We start from the raw sequence: 22369 nt of genomic DNA on the forward strand, positions 1-22369 counted from the left end.
TTCATTATTGTGTAAGGAGGAGTGCAAGGCTCCTTTGCACTAAGCACTGGGTTAGAAGGAGAAAAATGACAATTTTACAAAGTGTGGAGGCAACAGATTCAAACACTCCAGAGGGAAGCATGTGGGAAGAAGGAAATTGGTGAGTGAGGAGAAGCCCTAGCCACAGCACACCATCTACCTGACCCTGAAGGGCACCAAGGAATAGAGAGGCCCAGATAGACCGTAACTGTTGCCATGTATTTCTTATTTAAATACAATTTGTTTAATCTCAAGTTGGATTCAACCATCAAAGGTTCTCTCCTGTAGCACACCGACAGTTCGCTCTAAATCTCTGCACCTTTAATCCTTTAATTAGCCAAGAAAAATGTGATCTCAACTCTTCCACCAACCTAAGCTAATTTTCTGCATGAAGCTTCCAACTCCTGTAGGTTACAGGTTTTAGCTGCTTGTGTAGCCAAGGGGAAAAACACTAAACAAAACACACACCCCCAACACCCCATTCCCACACAGGCTGTGTGCTTCTCCAAGGAGCAAGCTCCTTGAAAATTCCAACAAGAGGAACCCATTTTCCCATTGCAATAATGGGCTGGGAGGCATAATTACATCATCCAATTCAGATAAGGAGCCAAAAGAGATTTCTGGGAACAAGGCAATGTTTGCGCACAACAGGGATAAAACTGGAGTGTTAAGCCAATGCTTGGCTAAAAGAGTGCCATTAGTGGCTTCAGCCATCTTTCTCAGGGATTTTGGGATGGGAGCTCCTAAGCAAGCAAACAGCACCCCAGACAGTCAATCACTTCAGAAACTCCTTCTAAAAGAGGATTTCTCCAGAGATGAGCCTGCTATTTCTCAAAAGTGTCACGGCAACTCAGCTCTGAAAGAAGGAATGGAAGATTGCATAAGCCACCAGAGCATCAGAACAGAGACCCATTTGGGCAGCTTGAAATATGTATCAGGCACTTCATGCAGCCCCAGCAAGGGCAAGCTCAAGGAAGGACAAGAGGGCTACCTAAATTCTTGTCTGAAGCCCTAAGCACACTGGAGTGAGGTATAATCTGCACCTGAACAGAACCCTGACTGTTTTTTCCAGGTCAGGATGAGTCTTGCAGGGCAAGGCAAAGGCAAACAGTGCTCCTGGCTCAAAGCATTGTCACAGTGCAGCTACAGGGACTGCTGGCTGGTCACATGCTGATCCCATGTGTGACGTGCAGAAGAAGTTGTTCAAGCACAGGAAGCCATCTCTGCATAGCCCCTAAACCATCACATTCCAGCTGCAATGTGCCAGAGCCAATGACTCTGCCCATTGCTGCAGCCCTACACAGACACAGCGTCTGCATGTCCATGCAACGCTGCACAGAGTGCAAGGCCATTCCTCCCATGGGTGTTTATCTACCAAGTGTGGACAAGCTGTAGGAGGCCTTCCTGATAGCTTGTCACATGTGAACAGCAGCACCAAGAGTCATCAGGGATTTGACAAAGGCATGGAGACTTGGCAGTAAGAATAACCTACCCCTGAAGTGCCAGTGCAAAGTGGAAGAGCCCTGTTGACATCAAAAGCAGAGGTACAGGTCCATGTGCATCTTGCCATTCTTTAATTTGCTTCTGTGTTGAGGTCTCGACAAAGATCAGAACATGACCAGGGTTGCCCCACTTACACAAGCAATTTTGGTGAAGTCACAGCAGGATTTGGTTTGACAAAAAGGTAGAAAAAACCAACAGTCTGCTGGTTTTAAGCACTAGCAAAATACTACCCATGTAGTACTACAACCGCATCTCTCCCTAGACCAGACCACTTGGAATGCATGCACTTTTCCTCTGAAAATATTTGAGAGACACTGCGTTCACAATGTCCACCTGAATCAGCCCAAATCAGTCCTCTCATCTCCTCAGCAAGGAATTCAGTCTGCTAGACAAGCAAAAAGATCTGACTTACAGTTGCTACATTCCACTGACAACAAATCCCAGTCACACACAGCCCGCACCTTCAACACCCACATTAGCTACACGTGCAAACCAGAAATACAGCTGCACATACATCTCTGGGGTTGTCTTACAAAAAAACCCCAAAACAATGCAGAGCTCAATATGATGATGAGCAGCATCAGTGCAATGATAAGAGAACCTCAGCATTAGAGCTTCTATTGCCAGTGTCACCACTCCAGCCACTCCTGAGTCATCTAACTGTTCTCTGCTGCCACAGGCCTTCAGAGGCATTTCAAACGCACAATTAAAGGCAGGCAAATGAGCTCTGCAAGCTGCAAGAAGTTTATGCTCCACGCAGTTCCGACAGGACAAAGGGAATGGGAGATGGGAGTAGCTGGCAAGGAGCTTTGGATGGGAAGCTGCATTCCAGGGTCCAGGCAGGCAGCCTGGTAACTGAACCTCTGCACTGCCTTTGATCAGATGTATTACAGAACATCCTTCCACCAACAGTCCTCAGGGCGAGTACAGAAAAGCAGCAAACAGTTAGCGGATTTGCTCCAGGTTACAAAGCAAGCTCATCTCACAGCACCAAGATGCTTCTTTCTTCTTTTTTTCCTCTTTTAAGAAAGAAAAAAAGAAGAAAGAAAGAAAGGAAAAACTGTTCCGTGCTCTGAAAGCAGCTAATCAGATAATTTAAGTGCTTAAAAGTTTAATGAAGAAATCAAGGCTATTAAGCAAACATTCAGCTTGATGTCTCTTTTCCTTCTTACCCACCCTTCCTCAATGCATTCAAAATCTCTTTTTGCTATGGTATAACATGTTTGAACAGGTACTGAGATACAAACAAGTCTTGGCCCCATCTCATACAGAATGGATTGGTTGCAGATGTTCTCCTGCAAGCTACATCTTGCCTCCTGCAAGAGCATTCATCTCCAAAACACATCATTTCACCTAGTTTGCCTGAAGCCAAAACTCAAAGGTTATTTAATTTTTAATATTTTTTTATTAACTCTAACATACCTACAGCTGTGCAAGCAAAACTCCATCTGGTTTTTCAAGGCACAAAGAGTTGAGCGACTAAGTTTAGATAAAAGTAACAAAGTTGGGGCAGTCATCTTTCTGCTCACCTCTGCAGGAGCCAATAGCAATGTCAGGGGTGCAATAAAACAAAAAAACCTGCTATATTTCAGAGAAGCCTGACATATTTCACTATCTTCCTAGGACAAGTCAGACATGAGCTCATACAGTGGCAGGTGAGTCAGTGACGAGTCAGACGAGCTCCTTAATTAAGCTTTAGGGGCAGATGATCCCTCGAAGGTGTAATCAGATTGGTATGGCCAGTGGAAAAAGGGGAAAAGAAAAAAAAAAAAGAAAAACATTTTAAAAGGTTGAGTGAACTGCTACACCCTTGTTGAGCCATGCTGGAAAGGCTGAAGGCAGCAAAGCTGCCCTGAGACCCCAGCATGCAGGAATACCTGGCCATCCTGCACCACCCCCAGCAGCCAGCACCTGCCTGCATGCTCAGTTCTGTCCCTCCAGGGAGCAGAGAAATGCTGACTTCCCCAGCAAGCAGGTCACACTGAGGTCACACTGTGGACACAGTGCCATCCCAGGGTCCAGTGTAAGGGGCACCCCAGGAGTCCCCCACTCAGAGGCAAGGGTTGCCAACAGCTCTGATATGTGTGGTGGAAAGAGGTCAAGAGACATTCATTGCCAATCAATAACAGAATCAATCTTGGCCAGGTGATTTATCAACATTTAACATGCTACTAAGCCATCTTCCTTAAGCGAAAGGCACCCATGAATTCTGTGTTTCAGAAGCTTCTCTGAAATAAGCTGCAAAACATGCATCAGAATACCACTGCACTGAAACAAAATAACACCATTAAACAGATTGAGATCAGCAGGGTGACTAACAGCATCAGAGCATTTTTGTTTCTTGACACCAGACATGCAGCATGGAAATGGTTTTCTTCCAGCACGTGTCCCTGCAAATTCACCCTGGAACTCATCTCGCCCATGCAGCTGCTCCTCCTGTGCTGCAGCGCTCCCTCTGAGTGCCAGCAGCATCAGCACAACCCGGCTCTCCCCATCTTTATCTTGCACAGATCAGGCTGCTGAAAAACAAGCCCAGAAAGACAGACTCCAACCTCAAGAGGCATGGCAAAGGAAATGGGCAAAAATGACTCATCAGAGAAGTCAGCACACAAAGGGAATGCCAAATAAAGGTCAAATTTGTGAATTCCCTGTAGAAACTGATCAGTCCACATGCTTTGTCTTCATCAAACTGTACAGAACTAATGATAACACTTCTGAAGATTTCCCTAGGGCCTCACCACTTTCTTTCTGAGTACCAATACCATAAGAGGTTTTAGTAGGATATCTGAGGGGCACAGACTCCCTGTTGTTGAAGTCATGTTTGCTCATATGCCTACAAGAACTCACCAAGTATGGGTCTAAAAAAATGACTAAGAATGAGTTGTATGAGTGGTTTGCAAGAGAAGAGATGGGAGACAGGGAACTCATTGCAAAAGCAGCCACCACCCTGCTGATTAACAAAGAGGGATCATTCAGTTTTCAGACACTGGACAAACATCTCATGGAAAGACTCTCTCTCTCCCACCCATGGCAGTGCTGATGCTCAAATGCAAACAGAGCGGATGCACTGCCTGCTCTGCTCTGGCTCTGCAAACACTCTCCAGGCTGGGCATCAAGCCCAGTGGCACTGCTCACATCCCTTCCCCATGGGAATCCCTTCCAGCCCTGCCTTTTAAGGGGGGGGTCCAAGAAGCTCTGGGTGAAGGTCAGATAGCAAACCTGAGCTCATTTTCTCCCACTGTAAGGTCAGGAGGGAGGCAGCTCCCAACCACAGCTCACACAGTTGAGCTAATGAGCCCTGACAAGTGGCAGGGTGAGTTTGATAAGACTCAGCACCACAGCTAACACAGCACTGGCACAGCCCTGTGCTCTGCCTAGAGACAGGAACAGGCTTTCCCTCTATCCACAGCCCCCAAATGGCCTGTGTGTCAGGAATTCTCACACCTGGCAGGCCCAGTGCTGGTAAAGCTCAGTATCTCAAGCAGGGGAAGCAATAACCCAAGCAGCAAATTTTAGCCTGAAGACATGTTTCAGTTGCCTCAAAAGCTAGTCTGTAGAAAGACTCTGATGTCCTGTAAACAAAGCAAAATAAGAGACATGAAAGCTAAAGCTAGTGATAGGGCACACACAGCAAGCAGCAGTGTCCAGTTGCCCCCCTCAGACATCTCACATCAGGGGTCAAAGTGTTTTAAAGCATGGGATCACAGTTCTGTATTTGAGGGTGGGTATGTGGAAAGAGGGAAGAGGGGGAGCAGAGGCAGAGGGAATGACTTGCACAATGTTACCCAGATCACATCTAAATCACAAGGCAGGAGTGGCTCCAAGGCTGGGCTGGGAGCCAAACACAGGCAGGGCTGCTTCTGAGCAGGGAGGGCATCTCCTCTCCAGGGCATCATCTCCTCTCCCCAGGAGCAGAGCTTGGTGCACCTCAGGGCACAACACATGCAGGGAGGAGAGCCCCAAGGCAGCATGGCCATCATGGCTAATGGGGAAAACAACAGGGCCACAAAATGTAGACCCAAGTCCTGTCTCATTTGTTTAGTAAAGCCAGGTCAGCCTTCAGGGGCTGTTTTCCTCTTTCCTCTAGCACATTTTTCACCTTTCCACAAAGCTGAATTCAGATGGACGTCAGCAGCTGACATGTATCAGCAGACCATAAAATACTGCTTCATATGAGACATGTAGTATTTTGCTCTGTTAAGAAAACTCTCACAGAACGTATTTAAAAAGAAATGAAACAATACAAATGAGGGAGAAGTAGCACTCTCCTCCTACAGCTCCACCAAGTTTTGTTCCAAAGTTTAAGTGTTAAGTGTTATCTTGAACAACTGGAAATGGTAACTTTTTTATCAATACTCAGCTCTGTTTGCAAGAGGATCTAAGCTCTTACTTGGGCAGGTATCCTGCTGTGTTTACAGTAACAAATCTGACACACCTGCACATAGCAAAACCTCATGAAAAGACTTCCATTGCATAATAAAGTTCATGCTCCTTCTATATAGAAGCCATCCCTACTCAGGAAACTTCTTTTTAAAACAAAGTAGGAATTTCTTCACAGTATATGGCCTGTCAAGCACTGCAGCTAAACCCTCAGCACACAGAGCATCATCAATGCAACACACAATTATTCTCACTTCAGCACACTTCCAAACTGCTGTGTGCTCTGTGCAGAGTTGGCAGGCACATAATAGCTATGACAAATGCGGTATTTCAGCCGACCTAAAGAAAGGAATGATCATCTCCAAGGGCAGTCTTTGTCTACACAGTGAGCAATATCTCTCGCACCAGCCTCCCTGAAAAAATTTACCCAAAAGCAACTTATTCAACAGCCACTCAAATAGTTTTTGCACAAAATTTTTTTTTTTTTTTGGTAGGGTTGAAATATCTTCTAACAGTGCTAAGTTAGAAGTTTAGGTTATAGAGATCAATGGTATGGGGGAGACTGACAACTTATTAGGAAACCCTCCTTGCCTGGGAGCTGATGCCTCCCTTTGGGCCAGCACCCGTGACCTTTGGAAAGGTAAGGAGGCAACTGTGCTGATGCCTCTCTCAGCTCTGCCAGGCTGCTTTGCATGCCTAGCACTTGTGAAATCCAGGAGAGCTCAGCAGCTTTTACATGCCAGCCCAGAGGCAGTCCCCGTGTTGAATGCTACAAAAAAAAAAAAAAAAACAACAACAACAAAAAAAAACCCCTCCCAAAAACAAACAACAAAAACAACGACAAAAAAATCCCCAAAAACCAACCAACCAACCAAAAAAAAAAACCCCAAAAAAACAAACCACTCCACCAAAAAACCAAAGCATTAAAAAGAAAAAAAAATTCCTCTCCAAAAACTACTGGTTGAGAAACTTTGGCACTTCTGGCACCTCGGTTTCCCTTCTCTAAAATGGCGACTCCACTCCTGATTTGCCTACCAAGCAAAGGTGTTTGCTGATTAGGGAAGTAATGTTTGTGCAGCACTTTGAAGATTTAAAGTACTACATTAATCCTACATGTTGTTCTTAGTAGAAGCCAATTTTTAACTAAGAGGAGGAAAAAAAAGAGAAAAGCTGATTTAAATAGTGACCCTCCCCTACTTGAAGATGTTCACTCATCTCCCAACATCAGCTATTCTTATCTGTAAATGTTTTTTTAACCCTTCCTTCTCACAGTTCTCAGAAACCACAAATCTCATTCAGCTTTTATTTGAAAAATGGCTTCTTTCCAGGCTGTGGCTGTTTCTTGTAAAGTTAATTCCTTTGGTAATACTGCTGGAGGCACATTGGTATGTTTGGTGTGTGTATGTACACTATATATTTTCGCCCTTTTCACACGGTGTTGTTTTTATATATGTGTAGTGAAAGATACCTAATCCAGGATTATGATTCTCTTTATTCCTTTCTCATGAAAGTAGGTGGGGCTTTTTTTGTGCAAGTTGCAATGATGAAAATTATGTTTAATTATGCTTTTTCCTCTCCACATAGACAAAAAAGTCTCCATAAAAACAAAAAAAGTTGCTTGCTCCTAATTTTTCCCCTCTGAGTTTTCCTTCAAAAATAGCTAAAACTTTAAAACTAAAATTACAAAGAAGAAAAAATTTATAATGCCAGCAAAACTAGAAATTGCTTGTACAAAACAGCAGAGGGATCTTCTTTCCCAGTGGGGGACACAACCTCTCCCCATCCTCCATTCTAATGCCTCATGCTTTTTCACTTGCAGATCCCAGGAGTAGTGTAGGATCCCTGGAGTGAGCTCTAACTCATCTCCAGTTACAGTGGGAGGGAATCAGCCACAAACATTGCAACCAAGAAGCTAAATCCTAGTGGGGAGAGGAGGTCATTCACACCATCTGATGCTTTGTCCCAGCAGGACAGGCGTGCTGGGTGCCCCACACTGACTGTGCTGTTTGAAGATCACACTCAAAGCAGGAAAGTCAAATTTTCAGTTCCCAGTGCTGACAAGTACCAGTTCATACACTAAGTAAATAACTTCCCTCCTCATTGCATGGGGTACAAACTGTCCCTCACAGCACAGTCCTGCACCACAGTTCAGCTCTGTCACCATGGAGGGCACTGGTCAAACAGCATAGAGCAAAACTCCTGCTCACACAGAGAGGCTACACTGCCTTAGTAGGATTTACAAAACAATACGGGATATAAAAAAGCAGAAAAAAAAAAGCAAGACAGCTTACATCACAAGGCATTTTCTAGAAACTGCTTCAAAGGTCTGTACAGCTACTTGTAAGGAGTAACAGAAGATAACTGGTAATAAAAACAAAATATACATGACAAAGATATTATGGAGAAAAAACACAATTACAGTCTAATGGGAACCGAATGCACTGAGAGCTCATTTTACTCAAGCATAAAAACCCAAACAGAAGCCAGCAGTCCCCTCCTGACTGGTTCTCACAGGTGAGCTGGTTCTTCCCAGCTTTGTGAGCCTGAAAACACCTCCCTGCCGTGAGAAAGGCACCTCCTTCAAAGACAATAAACCTGGCTCCTCTCTTTCCAGGCAGATGACCTAGGACAAGTTACTTATGCCTGAGCAGCCTTGGTGTTAGGCCCTGTAATGTCACACAGAGGGAAACACACCTCAGGAGCTCCTCAAGCAAGAAAACACAAATGCCACCTCTCCCTGCATGGTGACAAATGACACCTGCCCTGGGCCAAGAGCCCACACGTGCTGCAAGCAGCCTCTTGAGGCAGGCACAGCTGCTGAGAGCTTAAAGAAGCCAAATCTGAGCCACTTCTCACCTGAGACAAGTGCCCAGGCACAGCAGCTCTGCTGATCTGCCATGAAGGCCTCGGCTCCCAGCACTGCACCAGCCTGCAGCGCCTGCATCCTGAACTGCAACCCATTCTCTCATCTGCTGCTTTCTCCTTCCAGGTGGCTTCTTCCCCTTTGGATTGCACCATCTTTTCCCTTCCTCTCTGCCATAACAAGTGAGGCTATCACCAGTAAAATAAATGTTGCTGGGGAACCTACTGGGCTGCAGACATTTACTCCCAGCGCGGCCCACGGGTGCCCAGTCTGTCTGCGCAGGGAGGGCTGCAAACCCCTGGACAAATGAATCTCACAAGGACCCTCCTCAACTGCCCTGTGCAAACAAGCACAGCCTACACCCCTGCTGACCAGGAGCCTCTGAGGAGAGGCAAACCCAAAATCCTCTAACAAGGCCATGTTCAACCCCTCTCTCCCAACAGCTTTAAAAACAACATTAAAGGTGAAACTGGAAAGCTCAAATGACACTGACCAACACCACCAAGCAATCACAAAGCTAAGATTCCACAGGAACACAGCACAGCGTTCAGGTATATTCACTGAGACAGTCACCAGCCTTTAAAAAAAGTTTTCATTTATGATACTGAGAGACAATCTGCAGTCAGGACATACTGGACACCACCAGAGTTACTGAAATGATGCACTATTTGAACAGATTATTTAAGAGAACACTGAACACATCATTAGGAACTGTTGAGTCAAGGCAACGTACACCTCCAATTGCCCTCTCACTGCTTCACTATGCTTATGCACAGTCTTCTAATTCATTTTATAGAGACTGGCAAAAAATATCCCAAATTTAACTATGTGGATCAGAACACAGAATGTATTTAAAAAAAAAAATTGAATGAGTCAATCTGAAATAGAAATACTGAGATAGCCCAGCCAAGGAATCTGTTCTCTCAACCACAAAAACCTGTTATTGCTTGTGTGGACTAATTTAAGTACATTCTTTTCAGCTTCCTTAAAATGCAGCTTTTCCAAATTCACTAACCCCAACCAGCACAATCCACTTAGTTGCTTTCATGCATGTCCCACACACTATTATCCAGCTTTGCTAGCAAAGAAAGTTTGAAATCTGAGCATTTTCTGATGGTTGAAGGTACAGCTGAATTTACTGAGAACAGGAAAACCAGTGAGCCTGCCTGGAACATGGATTGCAGCTTTGGAGAGCACCATGTTTCATAACAAACCCTGAAAGCACCAACCCAGCTCAGCTCCAACCTACTGCAGGGCATGAGAATAAACTGCTAAACTCAGGTATTGCCAACACCTGAATTATGCAAGTCTTGCAGGGCTTGGTGTCTTTCTTCAGCAGAATCAAAAAATGACAAATAAATTTCAGTTTTCATTTAAAAACTTAAAGCAATTTCTGCCTTCTTGTGATTATCAGGAAAAGTTTTAAAATATTTAGCAGATGCACCCTTTAAAGGCCCAAAACCCTGGGAGAGAATAAGAAGAACCTGTTTGTCTTTTAAAAAAGAGTCTCATGACTTATAAGGTGGTATCTTGCTTTTGGGGATGGGTGGATCAGATTCATTTTTTGATAGCTTGCATTTGGCAGTAATGTTAACTTTTACTTACCTTGACATACAACTCTAATTTTTACTTTCCTACTGCAATCATGCTTTTCCCCATTTAACAGGTTCTGCTAGTGGCAGGTGATTGCCAAATATTTTTTAGGGGGAAAAGGGAGTGCAGCTGTTTATTTATTTGAGCTCCAGGTGGGGAAGATCGGCATGCAACTTCCACAAAGCAAAAACAATTGGAGGTGGCACACTTTTGAAATGCCTTGTTTTCTTCTGCTGCAGAAACAGGAGGAGATACTGCAATGCATGGGCATATGGGAATTCTCCCACAATAAATGAGACACTATTCTGCTAAAGTTCTTAGTTCACCCAATTCAGAGGGCTTCTCCCTCAACCTCAAAAATCTACTCTGTCTCATCTTTACAAACAATCACTGCTTGTTCCTTTGCAGCATGGTTTTCAAGAAGGCTTTGTTGTATGAGGGGGCATGCAAGAAACTTTGTTCAATTTAGACTATAAAGGCTTTTGTTTTCAAACACTTCAATAGAGTTTAAATTGTTAAAGATTTTCCTTCTGAAAAGGCTGATTAACCTGCTTATATCCTTACTCACGTTCTGAGGTCATTAATTAAAAAAAAAATCAAGGATGCTTATAAAGTCCTCTGCAATCCAATCTCAATTTGTCATCATTAATTAGATCAACATTGCATACAAATGAGACCGAACCTGATTAGACAGCATGTTTTACTGGAATTCCTACTGACGGTCATGAAAGACTTCAGAGAGAAAATCTGCAATATTTTCAAAGTGAACTGCTCATACATATGGAATCACCCTGTCACCTAGCATCAGCTAGTGTTTCTCTTTGTAATTTTTGGCATTTTTTTTTTTCTTTCCCCCCCCCCCCCCCCACTTTAATTAGGAGCCCATCACACCCCTGAGCAGAGAAGCTGTCACACTCATCTCCCTCCCAGCCTATAGTACACAAATACTGCTGATTTTGCAAAGGGTGTCCACTGTCCTAGGACATTAAACCTACACCTCGGCAGAATCTGGAGAAGAAAAAACAATACCAAAAAGTTTTAAGAAAAAAATGATTCCAGGTCTGTTTCCAGAAACATAGCATTTAAATAACCACCAAGTACACTCTCTACTTTCCCCCACCTCCCACAGAAGTAACCTTGGGTTCTAAATGCACAAAGTGGCCTAGAAACCTGAAGCACCTTCACAGGTCTGCAATCATGTCATGAAAGCAGCTCTTGCTTTTTGGAGAAATAATCCATTCCCCTTACCCAGCTCACTGCCTTCACTCCCATGACCTAATCTGACATGACTCAGCCCAGAAGATCAGAGGAGCTCTGCTGCAGCACATTGTCAGCCAGGACAGCTGATCCTCTGCCAGGCACCACCAACCCCTTCCCAGAAGGACAAGGTGGGTCAGACAGACTCCCTCCACAAAAGGGGAAAGTGGAACACAATGGACTTCCTTACTCAATATTGTTATCTGGGGAACTGCAAGAGGGAAAATGGGGAAAAAAATAGAAAAACTAAACCAAACAAACTAAGAAACAAGGCTTTCAAGTTTTGGACTCTTAATAAGGGTGAGGCCATCAAGTAATTACACTTTTAATAGGTCACTGCAGTGGAAGAAACTCTTCCAGTTGGGTAAGTTCCTAATCCATCATTAAAAAAAGACGACAGGCATTAATCAAAGTGTATGAAGTCACATGGAGGGGGGGGAGCAACTCCAAGAACTTGCTCTTGCTGAGAGGATGGGGCAATCACTCCTGCTTTCATCAACATTTCATGCGTGTTTCCACACTTCTCAGGACGACAGTGGGAAGCAGAGCCTTCACGTCCTTCCCCACCCACCCCACTGATAAAGCTGTCGAACGCAGATTACCGACTGCTCAAGAGCTCATGTGAAATGAGTTGGTGGATTAATTAGCAGAAGGGCAGAGCTCTGAAGATGGATAGATGCTCCACTTCACAAGGTGTATTGATTGAAGGTCCCCAGCCAGCACCACAGGACTGTCATAATCCACTGTGAACGTACAGCTCACTGCCAGCTCCTGCACGAGCAGCTAAATCTGGGTCACTTGGCTCAGTGCAGGGACACCTGGACACACTCCCTCCTCCCTAATCAGATAGCTGTTTAAGAGCCCATTCCTTTAGTAAAATACATGGACTTGGACCTGAACAGACTTGCAACATGCATGGGGAATACCCCTTCATCTGCTGGTCCACATCAGGGCAATGAAAAAGTAAGGAAGGCTAAATGAGCCTTTTCCCAGGTTGCACACATCTGATGACAGCAGTCACCAAACAGTAATTTAATTTCTTTTTCAAAGTCAGCAGGTAATCTGAGCTTTGACCACTGCCTAGATCCACATTGAAATTCAGCCCTCACTTCCACCCCAAAACGCCACTATCACTGAGGTGAAACATCTCATTTAAGCTTGCTAGTAGCTCTCTTGCCTTCATCTCTGCTGGAGCAACCTACTACATACGTTCAAACCTCATTTCAAAAGACTGCTTTTCGTAGTTGAAAGCACAGCATCAAACACTCTGGCTCCTTGCAGCTGCATTAGATAATTCTTTGTACCATACGTATCAAAAGAGAGCATCTTTTCATATCTCCTTCAAAGGACCCTCTCCAGAACAGCTAGCAAAAATCCAAGCCAGCATTTTCTTGCCCTGAGAAATGCAAAGTAGAACTGACCAGGAGTTTCCTTACCTAAAGGGATGGAAAATAAATATTGTTGTGTAGTGTAATAGGAGAAACAAGGACATAAAAAAAAGTGCGAAGTACAGCACAGCATCACTACCCAGGCTGATGAGTAAAAAAAATGCAATTTCAACCTTACTTAGAAATACCTCACCCTTTTATGAATAAACAAATGAAAATCTGTTTGTGACTGGACCTATCACATTTTAACCTCACTTAACACGATTTTCTGAACAACATCATTAATGTCAGTTATAGACAAATTTTACTAGAAAAGGCTTTTAAAATGTAAGGGACATAACCTTATAGTGATCTGTGGTTATATGACATCTTTTTCCACATGAGAGCACAAGGGCTCTGCTGCTTTGCTGGCAGCAGTAGCTGGGAGGGTTTTTTTAGTTGCATTTGCAGCTAGATTGTATCTCAGATCAAAGCAGTTCCTCAGATTAAAAAGAAAAATAAAAAACCCACACTATTTTAATGCTCTTAGCTTTTGGTAAAAAGTCTCTTTTTTTGCTTAAAAAAAATAAAATTAAATCCTTCCTTTTATTTGGATAGCGTGGGGCAGGACATTATTCACTGCACCTTCTCCAAGTGCCAACAGGGGAGGAAGGCAAATATTGAACATCTTTAAGATAGCAATATTCTCCATTGTAAACATCTCCGCTCTAGAGCCCCTAAGCCACAACAGCTGGACTCTCAGCTCCAGCAGTGCTGTGTTCTGAGCTATGAAGTCTCTAGAGATTGAACAATCAAGCCAGCGCCACCAAGGATCAAGAGCTGGGCTTCAGGCTTCAAGCTTCTGCCTTTTTTTTGTTAAGAAAAGAAGTGTTCTGAGAGCAAAGCGTTAAATAAAAAACCCAAAACACCAAACCAACAAGACAATCCCACTCCCTTCAACAAAACCACAAACAACACACAGGGCTGACCCAAGCTGGGGACACACTGGGGTTCCCATACCAGCTGCAAGAGGAGAAGGACACAGAAAATGACAGCCTCACAGTCCTGAGGCTGAGCAAGGAGCACCACCTCCACCCTGCTGGCACAGCCCTGCGTGCCAAACCTCACACAAACCCACGGATGCTGGAGAAAGCCAAGGGAAGCACTGAGGCAATGCTAATGCCCACCTCAGGTTTTACTCCAGTGCTCCTGCTAGGCCCAAAAAGGGAGCCACTCGTTCATCATGCGTGATCTCTACGTGACTGGTTTTCTGCAAGGCATTTTAGTCTCCTGGGATTTAGTGGTATTACTGAGGGTTAAATTCCCACCACACCCTCTCAGAGCAACCAAGATAAATGCCTCCCTTCTGTGTGACACATCACGCCCTGCAGAGCACTCGGGTCACTTTGTTCTTGCACAAGCCTGGGTATGTATTACACGATAAAGTCACTACGGGCAGGGGGACCAAAGGCAGCAAAGGGATGCTGTGTCCTTACCGTCCATGTGGCTGACTTTGCTGTGCTGGACTGTTGAAATGATACATCGAAGCTGTGAGGTCCTGGGTAGTCTGTGTTGGAAGGGATGGCTGGCGAGGGAGAGAGGGCGTCAAAAGTGGAGCTGGGCTGGGCGTAGGGCGAAGGGGCCGTGACGCTGTTCTGCGCGTGCTCCGTGTTGTACGGGCTGGTGGAGGAAGAGCCATTCTGGATCTGCTGGTCCATGCTGTTCAGGAGCCCCAGGTTCGTGTACTGTGGCTGCAGGCAGAAAGATGCACAGAAATGTTAGAGGAGTTGCATCAGCACGGGCTGGCCAGACATGGCACAGCCTCCACCATGGAGGATGCACAGCATCATCTCAGCACCACAGCTTGTGTCACACCAGGAGGGAGATTTGCAAAGAATATCCCCCACTTGACATTGGTGACTGAAACAGAAAGGAGCACAGCTCCTCAGTCACACACTGGATCAACAGCAGAGCTGGGAAAATAGCCTGTGCATAACCAGGAGGTGATTTGCAAGGCAGAAAGCCATCACAAAAAGGCAGGGTTGCTACGTCTAGCAACACAATCAGATCTTTTCAAAGGTACTGCTGAAACCTGACAAAAGTCAGCAGGTCCCCTATACAGTGCAAATTGTACAAGGCTACACCACCTTCAACAGCCTGATGCCCTACACAAAGGCTATGGATCTGACCCCACTATACAGGATGACATCAGGACCTCTAACTCAGGTGGTAACTGTGCTGAAATGTGACTCACTGGAAAAACAGTTTAGGTGCCACTATCTGCACCTTGCACTCAACTCCCAGTGACCAGTCACAGAGGGTGGTGGAGAATTAAAGTTCTCATCAAGTAGAATGGAAACAGCATAGAAGGCTTCTTCTCTTAAGAAGTATCAGTTGTACAGTTAAGTAGTAGTTAAGTGCTACTTAGCACTTTAAAAGCTTTCAAGTACAAACAATATATGAAACAACCAGAAGACATCAAAACTGCAAACCTCTAAGAATAGAGTACAGAAAGGGCAAAGGTTAGATTAAGGAGAGGTTAAAAGAAAAAAATCCATCTAACACCCTAAATTCAATGGGTAGCCATGGTCCCCCATATCAAAGAGAGGGGAACACAGTTTAGAGGAAGGTGAGAAGAATAAGAAAATTCTTTTAATGCCATCCTGTAACGTGACAGTAGATAGTCTTTTATCCAGCCTAAAAAGTTACAAGAAGAAAGGTGGAACTCGGCATGATAGAAGGTGACAAATTCCTAGACAACATGGAAAAACAGCAAATACAAAATTAATTTTCATGTTATCTTAAAAGAGGAGCTGTGGAATAAGCAAACATCTTGAGCAGAATTTTGGCTTAAACACACAGTTATTCTTCATAAAGGACTTACGCTTCACAAAATCCACAAATAAACATGGATTTTTTTTGCCACAAAAATGTCACAATACTAAAAACCTAAGTTCAAAAAGGCAGGAGACAACTTCTGCTTGAGAAAAATCCATCAAAACAAGTGTATCTGATTTAAAAATTCTGAACTACCAATTCCTGGAAGCTGGGAAAGTATTCTGGAGAAAGTTACACAACTGCCACACAGTTTTAATCCTCTGAAGGACTCGCCTTAGTGACAGCAGGCAAGTGGGATTCAGTCAGATACACAGGGATGAGGCTGTGAACCCAGTGGGTGTCCCAAGGGCACTAACTGTGCCCATCTCAGGGCAAGCAGCATCACAAAGGTTTATGGTGCTCACTCCCAGCAGCTCTGGGATCAGCCAAGAACATGCAGCAATAAAGGCACCTGGTTCTGCTGTTAGCTGCTGACACAGCAGAAGGAACTCTGGCTTTTTCTCTCATCCAAGGCTACAAGCAGCTCATGTCCCTCAACACCCTATAGCTCCAGTCCCACCCAGAGTGATCAAGCTCAGCTATCTGTCAGTATTTCAGCTCCTCTGCTCACAACTTCCCTCACCTTTCCAACAGTTATTCCTCTTCTTATCAGCCACAAAGCAAGGCTCCCTGAGTCAGAGCACCAACCACAAGATCCATAACAAAAAGCTTTCTCAATACTGGGAAACTCAGTAGCCCTACTGAAGCTTTGAGTAGCACAACACTCCTCCAAAGACCTGAAAGGGAAGGGCACAACCTATCTGCTGAGCTCTCTTGGGAACTTTAGATAAGCCCTTTAACATCCAGCTTTACCAGTCACTTCAGCCTTTCACAGAGGAAAACAGGATGGTCCCTTTGCAAGGATGAAGTGTCTTCCACGCGAACAAAGACTTCACACTCTCAGCTGTACTTCCAGAATGGAAGTAGAGAAATTTAAACCACCCAATGCAGCTCTTCCTTAGGTTTTTGTTTCATTAGAACAAGCTAATATTTTATGGGGATTTTATTAAACACTCAAGATAAGGCTGGTGCTCTGGGGTCTTCAGTAAGGCACATGGGACCTTCCAGAGATGGATCAGCTCACAGGAGCTGTGCTGTGAAGGTCTGGTTGGAGGGAACAGCACAGAAAACTTCATTTTGGAAGCTGGGATAGGCTGCAGAGAGAAGGGAGAGCTGGTGAGCGGGTTCCCTCCCTCACTCTGTCGGTAACTTGCTATGTCCTTGGGCAAGGCACCTCTCCTCCCCCTCCACCCTCACCCTACTGCAGGCAGCAAGGTCTGCAGGGCAGGGATTGCTCCTCACCCTGTAAAAAGCCCTGCACTTAATGGGCCTCCTTTGTCTCAGGCCTGCAGGCAGCACAGTAATAAAAGCAATTACATATTGAGTCCTAATCCTGGGTGAACCAGTGACTCAGGTTAGTCATTTGCCCTTCTTGCCTCAGTTTCCCCCTCTGGAGCAGTGTTATTAGTGCCCAGCACCCCTGTTAGATGGGAGAGCTGGTACTTAATTGGATTCAGAGCTAAACAGTTGATGGGGGAGAGAGCAATCCAGACTGGTTCTTCTTCTCCAAAAGGAGATTGCAGCTTTGGCAACACAGATGACAGTTATGTCTCATCTCCTGCAGGCTATTCACTCAACCAAGACCTATTTAACGGACTTTTGGTACACATCTTCCCTCGAGGCTAATTCCATATGGAAAGAGCCAGAATTCTCATGTGCTGTATCAGGAAGAGTCTTTTACCTTATCAATGATTTTGCATTTAATCAAAAAACAACCTTCCTGCCCCAGAATATCCTAGTGAAACCTGAAGACTTCTCAAAAATATACAAGTATCATTCAATTGTTTCATTCCTCATGGAGATTATAATCAGACACACTCCCTAACCAGCAAATGATGAGAAGACAGCTGTGATGAAAACAGTCTCCTACACCAGCTCAGACACACAGACAGCAGAACAATAGTGGTTCAGCTTTCACTTAAAAACTATTTCTCTAATCCCAGGCCACTTAAGCTAATGGGGAAAGATGGCCAAACAAGCGGTCAGTGTTAACAAGACTGCACAGCCTGGAGATGCTGAAGGTGCTGCCTGGGATCCAATTAAATAAAAATAATAAAATAAGTGCCCCATTAAAACGTAAGATATCCTTCAGATATTCCAAGATCCTTTTCATTCCTTTCAGTCCAGGGACCATCTGTCTAAATGTTATCGGCGAAGCAGCCATTCCAGTGCATTTATACACTCACATGCCACAGCCGAATACAGTGTCCCCATTTGCTCTTTAAATAACTATTAATCTCCTTGCACTTATCCTCATGCTGACACAAGCAGCTGTTGGACTCCCCTTCTGCTGCGCCGAGTCCCGCCAGCCTTTCACCTTCCCTGGCCCCTGTGTCCCCTCCCCAGGCAGGTGCTCCATCCCTGTGACAAAGCCAGCAGGTTTGCACAGCCCGGCACTAAGCCCGGTCTCCCAGCTCTGCCCCAAGGCAGGCGCGGAGTTGTTTGCGCTCAAGGGGTCAACACCTGAACTGCCTGCAAGGTTTTGGAGGAATCTGATAAGGCTTGGGGAGGCACACGCCTTCTGACAACAGGACAATTAGAGGGGCAGCAGGCCCGGGGAAGGCACACGCAGGAATTCACCCCCCTGGCCCCTGGAGTGAGAGAACAAAGAGAGGCTGCAGACTGTCTGCAAGGTATTGCCACTCCGGAGGGGGCTGCAGGGCGTGTGTTTGCACACACACCGCTTCCTTTCACCAGTCACAGAAAGGAACACAACAGCATTTCATCCAGAAATTAATTCTTGGCAAGTTGGGAGCACAGAATTTAACACACGCTCATATTTTTCAGTCATTTTAAATGACTGAAATGTAGCCTGACCACCAATTCCTGATATAAAGAGAAAACTATTTGGTGGAAAGAAATGAATTGCATATAAAGCTGAAAGAATGGATTATCTAATATTCAGTGCCTTTGTTTGCTATTTTGTTCCCTCCACCAAGTTTCTGAAACTACTAATATCACTGAACCATTATAAAAACCTTCAGGCAAGTCTAATAGAAAATAATTAGAGAGCTACAATTAAATCTCAGACCATGTATTTCGGAACATCATCTCAGAACGCATCTTGAACTATCAGTTTCGCTTCCTACATCCCATCAGCTTCACTTTCGGGTTCTCATGCTAACTCATGCTTGCGGGTTCTGCAGGAGGGGCTGCTGAATTAAAACCAGACTGGAAACTGGCGATGGTTTAAGCTCGGTTGTGCTGCCGGGAGGGTGGATGTCCCCAGGGAGCGCGGGGGAACAGCAGGGGACAGCAGAACCAGCCGCTCCGGGGCGCTTGCCAGCAGAGGGCAATGCAAATGCTCCGGCACGGCACAGCCCGAGCAGGGGAAGATGCCCCAGCCCACCCAAACCCTTCTTTCACCCTGCCCTGCAAGCAAGAACTCAGCCCTGGCTCTCCAGCCTAAAGCCCATTGTGTAAATTAATAAGGTTGTGAGAAAGATCTGCAAAAAGACCCTCCGTTGGAAAGGAAGTAACTAGTGCAAGTCATGAAAAGCTCTGAAGGGGACTTCCACGCCAAAAAATCCCCTAAAATACACAGCTCCAGCCATTAACTACCCACTTAGCAGCATTTCAGAGAGTTTTGAGGGTTTCTCCACTTGAGAAAATAGACAAGAAGTTACCATCTTCAGGTGTAGAACACCTAGATGCCTCCACCCCTATCAAAACCCTTCTCCCCAATACCAAAAGATCAAGCATTACCATACACACCTACTGACTGCATTTTAATTCTCACCACTGGGTCTATCTACACAGCTCAAGAACAGTGTCCAACTACCTAAAAGCCTTGGAAAACACCTGGTGCTTATTCTCCAAAGAAAGGAGGTGATGAAACAAATAAACTTCCTTAGTTATTACCAACGAGAAGATTTGCACAGCACTTAGGACATCCTGTGCTTTGTCCTTAACCACACCACAATGATGCACTAGGGCCAACTCTTGTAGGACTGGCAAGCAACTTACAGCAATACTGCAGTGCTGGTCCAGGGAAACATTCAGATTCCTGTTGGACAACAGCTACTTTAAAAGCAGCAGGATAAATGCTTCCTATCTAAATCAGATGACAGGCACCTCAAATATATCCAGAAATATTCAAATCCACCTAAGTTTTCAAGCCTTCCTAGCAAAGGATTTTAGTAGGTGGAAATAAGTCCCTTAAGCTCAACAGAAGGGCTTCTATCACAATTATTAACTAAGATATTGCTGACTGCCAGCTGCTCTGATGGCAGCTGATACAATACCCAATGTCAGCACTCTGCTTGTGCCATGGCAGAGCAGTGCCAAGAAATAAAGGGCTCCACCCATGGCCCTCAGCTAAGATCAGGGCTGAAGCAGAGACAGCTCACTCATCGCAATTAAAGCTGTGATTTGCTTTGCCTCTCCAGTCTTTTTTCTCACATAAAAAAACCCCTCAACCAAACAAAAAAATTAAAAAAGAGGGAGACAAAGACTGAAAAATTTCAAACTCAGTTTGGACACTGCTCTGGTCCCCTTCAAGCAATGAGGGGAAGAAATGCACAGCTCATTTCAACACTAGCTTAGCCACACTCCCTCCAGCTCCAGTTCTAAAATGGAAATAAATCCTGTGGGTCTATTTTGCAGAGGCTTTTCCACAAAGCTACTGTGGAGTGAGTACACCAAGCACTTAGAAACCCTCAGATAAAATTATAATGTGCACCATACAGTCAATGTAAAAAGCAAGGGGACAAGTAACTTCGGTTGAACCAAAGATACCAACAGTTATCAAGATTGATTTGTTCTAGTATAGTGCCCGGAAACCTATCTGATTTGAGTAATCCCACTCTTGGGTCATTGCTTTTTCCAGGAAGAGAGGAGGCTATTTCCCATCCCAGTGGTATAACAAGTTCCCAGTGCAATGGAGGGCATTGAATTAAAAGAAGCCCTGGAGTCAATCACTCTGGATAGCAGACCTGCTGCAGCACAACCTAACAGCCTCTCCTCAGCTCAATCCCACCTGCAAGCAGGGAGCACAAATATTTCTGCATATTTCCTCCTGTACTATTAAGAAGGTAATCTATTTGAGATCTGCAGGGCTGTGCAATATATACAGCCACCATAATTTTAAGAAACTAAATTCAAGACTAATAAAGAAAAAAATTTTTTTTCCAAGAAGAACAAAAACCAAAACCCCATGAGTGACACATACAATCCTTCTGCACAGGTATTTCATATTAAGTAGTTAGATAAACGTAGCAGTTGCCTGGACAGCTTCCAACACCACCTAAACACATAGGAAAGCCTAAGGAAGACACTCCATTTCAACCAGCTGGGGAGGAGAAAAAAACAAACCAAACCCAGCCCCCAGAACGACTCTCTTCCCCTCGAAAAACCCACCATTAAATGACTAACTCAAATCCCACCACTATGTTTCAAGCTTAAAAACTTGACTGCTCTGCCCACTTTACCAGAGCATTCCTTCTGTCCCAGCCATCCCCAATAGCCCTATGGCCCATTTGGTGAACAATACACCACAGAAGCTGAACAGGAGAAATCAGTGCACAGCAAATACACACAGAATCACACTTGAAAAACAATCTGGCTTGTACACTGGAGGAGGCAGAAAAGTCTGTGCCATTTTCACTGGGATGAGCTATTCCAGCAGGCACACAGTGCCACATCTACACCCCTCCGGTTCACAGAAGCAGCACAATTTCAAGAGCTATACCCTGTATGGCTGCAGGTCACATTTCACTGAGCCACAGGACTGTCAAACACAGCAGAACTTCATGTTCAAGTTGGAGTCCACATATGCAAGTATTTGTGGGCGCAGAGAATGAGACAAATGAACAGAAAGCAACGTGAGGGCAAGTTCCTGTCCACCCCCAAGGGCTGTAAGCTTTGGAGTCGTCCTGTTCCCCCCAGCTGTAATAGTTTTTGGTTTTAGCTAAACTTTGAGTTTTGCCCCTTGGTTAATTAATTTTGTTTTTCAGCCAGGAACAGGGTGTCTTTTAAAACAAGTACAGCCCAAAGCAGGAATGCCTGTAATTCCTGACTCCTATCACCTGCCACAGGTTCACTTAAGAGACCTTGTCTAATTCAAGGATTATCAGAGTGACAGTGCATCCCACTCCACAGAAATATTAAGGCTGGTCACACTACACTGTGTAAGTGCATCTAAATATTTTCCAGTGCATGTAAAAATAAAACCCCTGATTTCCCTAGAGCAGCATTTTAGGCTCTTAAAAAAACTTCAAAATCGGGCTCTTGAAAAAAGTTCTACTTGCGTAGAAAGCAACAGTGTTTCTGAAAGTCAGAACAGTTTAGGGTTTTTAGACTATAAAGCTTTTATAAAACAAAAAATCCCTTTCATAAACATAAACCACTTTCATTAGAGTATCTCAGCTATGCTCAGTTATTTTGAAAATTCAGACAGTTTAAAACAGGAAAGTCCAAGACCCACCCCCGCTGCACACAGTAATTTCTTGAC

General features: G+C 44.6%; 1 protein-coding gene across 7 annotated transcripts in view; it reads right to left on the reverse strand.

Annotated features, from left to right (window-relative positions):
• TP63 (tumor protein p63) overlaps positions 1–22369 on the reverse strand; it is a 100344-nt gene that overhangs the window by 34149 nt on the left and 43826 nt on the right. For all 7 annotated transcript variants that reach the window (XM_064721060.1, XM_064721056.1, XM_064721054.1 and 4 more), the window contains exon 4: positions 14478–14732. In XM_064721060.1, coding sequence (XP_064577130.1) covers positions 14478–14732 — 255 coding nt within the window. The remainder of the gene's footprint in view (positions 1–14477; positions 14733–22369) is intronic.

This window comes from Zonotrichia leucophrys, chromosome 9 (assembly GCF_028769735.1).
Source record: "Zonotrichia leucophrys gambelii isolate GWCS_2022_RI chromosome 9, RI_Zleu_2.0, whole genome shotgun sequence".
In the NCBI taxonomy this organism is placed as follows: Eukaryota; Metazoa; Chordata; class Aves; order Passeriformes; family Passerellidae; genus Zonotrichia; species Zonotrichia leucophrys.